Source organism: Cryptosporidium hominis (genome assembly GCF_000006425.1).
Source record: "Cryptosporidium hominis TU502 chromosome 4 CHRO014042, whole genome shotgun sequence".
NCBI lineage: Eukaryota > Apicomplexa > Conoidasida > Eucoccidiorida > Cryptosporidiidae > Cryptosporidium > Cryptosporidium hominis.
The window spans coordinates 1-3735 of NW_666990.1; the positions used below are offsets into that span (position 1 = coordinate 1).

The 3735-nt window shown below is 25.7% G+C and overlaps 1 protein-coding gene across 1 annotated transcript; it reads right to left on the reverse strand.

Annotated features, from left to right (window-relative positions):
- Positions 1–1721: 1721 nt before the first annotated feature.
- On the reverse strand, positions 1722–3506 carry Chro.40100 (UDP-N-acetylglucosamine pyrophosphorylase; Qri1p). The annotated part of the gene is made up of 1 exon (XM_660436.1): positions 1722–3506. One exon carries the CDS (start codon positions 3504–3506, stop codon positions 1722–1724), a length of 1785 nt encoding a protein of 594 aa, XP_665528.1.
- Between the last annotated feature and the right edge of the window lie 229 nt (positions 3507–3735).

Consider the following 3735-nt stretch of genomic DNA (forward strand, 5'->3'; position numbering starts at 1 on the left):
TTGTATAGGATGATCCATTGAATTTGGAGAATTCCCAGTTGATGGAAATATACCATTTCCTGTTTGAATTCTGGAACTCCCATTTTGAGGAAATGGAGTTGACATTGGACCTAAAGGAACATTTCCAAAGTTTCCTGAACCTACTACTTGGTTAAAGTCATCATTGCTACCAGGTTTTCCTTGCATTGCCATTTCCATCATTCCCTTTCCTCCTATGCTTGGTTCGATTCTTCCTCCAAATTGATTATTTGATTCACTTATGTTGAATGGAGACTTCCTAGGAATATTATTATTCATTGAGGATGATGAGGGACTAAAGCTAAGTGAGGGAGGGTGATTATAATGGTTATTACTATTATTATGATAATTATTATTGTTATCACTTGTATAATTAGAATTCGGTATTTGAGAAAAATTTCCTTTATTTGTCTTTGCTACATTATAATTATAATTTGAGTAGTTTAAATTACTAAACATCTTATTGTTTCCAGATGATCCTGAGATTCCTGCTCCAGTAGTAATCCCACCTCCTCCCATTCCTGTCAACGAGTTGATTTCATTTCCTCCTCCTCCATCATTCTTAAGTTTACTCATTGTATAAAATTGAAGAGAATTTGCATTTCTATCACCACTATTAGTATCGTAATTATTAATTCCTCCAAATCCCACACTATTATTGTATGTATTTCCAAAACCGTTTACCTGTTGTTCCATATTTTTCAGATCCAGAAAAATTACCTTAATCAAATGATTGTAGATACCTTAATATATTTCTCTTAGCCTCTGTAAAACAAGTTTTAAAGATCTTTTATTATTTTATATTTTTAGTTATTTTTTCTATTTCAAACCTTTATACAATTTTTATGCCACAAGAATTCCCGCCAAAATTTTATTTATTAATTTATTTTAATTTTATACTTAATTACTCCAAGACTTATCTGTAGAAATGTGTGTGAGGTGAATAATATGGTCAGAAAAAGAATAAGTTCATTTAATAAATTCAATACCTTACAAAAACTTTTAATCTTAATATAAATTTGTCGTATGAAATATATATATATATATATATATATGATATAATATAAATACGTATACCGTGTATCTATTTTCTATTATTGCATTTTTATTTTAATAATTTAATTCTAAAAAGGGGAAGCCCGCCATTTTCTAATTTTATAATTTATATTGCATATTCATTTATATTGGGAAGCCTATAAAAGAAAGGAAAACTAGATGAAAAAGAGGAATGAGAATTTAATGTAGTAATAAGAAGACAGTGTGGAAATAAGAAAATAGTAGAAGAATGGGAGGAGATTATGTAAAATAAAAAGTGGGGAAAGAAAATTTAGGCTGCCATCAAAAAAAAAAAAAATAGTCAAATATTTCCTACTTTTATATTAGAGATCAAGGGTAGGAGAAGGCAAAAAAAAGGTAAAAAAATGAAAAGCAGATAATAGGTGAAAGTTAAAAAGAGGAAGAAATGTAATTAGGATTTGGATTTGAATATTTAAGAAAAATTTCACAATTTTTTTATATCTGAAAAAAAAAGTTTGATTAATAAAGGTATCGTATTATACCGGCAGATAAGCGCATCGAGTTTGGCGCCAAAAGTGCATGCATTTATGGAAATAGAATGGCCAAGTATAAAATAGAAAACAAAAAAAAAAAAAAATGATGAAATAATAAATTAAGAAATATTTTATAGTTTTTAAAGCTATTGTCTACTGCAATTCATCTAGAAGAATGATTTGTTCATAATCATTAATATAAATAAATTTATGATCACTATGAGTTTTAAGTTGAGTAAAATGGTCCAAATTTTCTCCATAATAGGAAACCAAAGGAGAAATTTCAATATAATTAAATAAAGAAAGTGAGAGCTCTTCAGAGATATTTAAAGCACGATTTATTAGTTTTTTATTTAGGTTTGAAATAGCTTTTTGACAAGTTTCTGGTGTATCTTGTCCAGAAATAGACTTAACAGGAGAAAATTCATCTCTAGATACATTAATACAATGAACTGGAATATTAGTAAATGCAAAAGAATCAAAAATGAATGTTTCCAATTTTATTCCATTAACTTCTGAAGGTTGATCAATATAGAATTTCAAACGTGAATTATCATGATCATTCAAGTATTTTAAATAAGGTATTTTTTTTTTTGCAATATGATATGGAAATTCAAATATTTTATTAGAAATCTCTTGTATGAATTGAAGTTTGAATAAATGTATTCCAATACTGCCAAATGTAAAATTTTCTTTTTTATCCCCTAATTTATTAAGTTCTGTATATTCAATAATACAAGGTAATATATTATTTGATTTGTTCGAACCTTGAACACATTTCTGTGCAATACTACCAATATTTTCATTAATATCCTTCTTATGAATAGTTTTTGTAGATACCTGTAAATTTAATAAATCAGAATAACCTATAAAAAAAGGATCACATATTTTACATAATGGATTATCAATACAATGTATAAATACATATTCAATACCTTTATTATTCATATCATTAATTATACCTTGTTTTTTCATACAATTAAATATTCCTCCATTTCCATTTGGAGATTTTATTATTCTTAAATCTTTACTTAAAAAGAATGAATAGTTATTATTTATATTTAAACTAGGTACCGAATCTTGTTTAAAGAAAGTAACATTTTTTAAACCAAAATTCTCATTTTCTTTAAAATACTTCTTAATAGTAGAATCATTGTTTTCTGAAGTCATAATATACAAAGGAATTTCTTTCATTTCTTTTAAATACTTAGTTTTCTTAGATTTCAAATCATCAGTATCATGATCATAATTTTCTTTTGAGACTAATCTAATCAAACTCTGTATTTTTTGACAAAAAATCTTAAAGAAACTATCTTTACTTATTTTTCCTATTGGATACATTCCTTTCGGACCATTATAACCAAGTCTAGATCCATCTCCTCCTGACATTATTATCATTCCTACTTTTCCTTGTTTTAATTTCATAATTCCATGTTTATATATATAATCTCTAATACTATTAGGAATATCTTCTAATTCAGTTACAAAACAAGTATTACTATTATTATTATTATTATTATCAATTTTGTCATTTTTTTTATTTATACTTATCAAATCAATTCCAATCTCTCCTTTTTTTACTTGTTCAATAACTTTTTTGATCTTTGATTCATCTTTATCTTTATTATTTCCCAATAATCCATTCCAGTCAATTTTCTTAGGAGGAAAATATTTCATATTTAAACAACTGTCAAATTCTTCAAAATCCATATTATCTTTTATCATTTTTTTTCTTTCTATAATATTTTCATATTCTTTCATAAATCTCTCATCTCTAAAAATACTCTCTAAATCAGAATACAAATTTCTTAACTTTTCTCGATTATATCCATTAATTTCATACTTTTCTTCTTTACTTAAATCCTCAATTAAAGCTTCTATCTCATGCATACCATACTTTGCTAAATGTTCTCTTACGAATAACTCCATAGAATTCATTTTTACGTTCTTTTTTTTTTAAATCTCACTTCCTACCTTATTTTCTAAATTTAAGCCTATTGTATGCAAAAGCACCACAAATCCTCTTTCTTTCTAATATATATATATATATATTCTCTCTTTCTTTATATTTATCGGTGNTTTATTCTTTCATTAATTCTATATCTATTTCAGTTCCTATATACCTCTCTTTCTTTTCTTTCATTAATTCTATATCTACTTCTCTTTC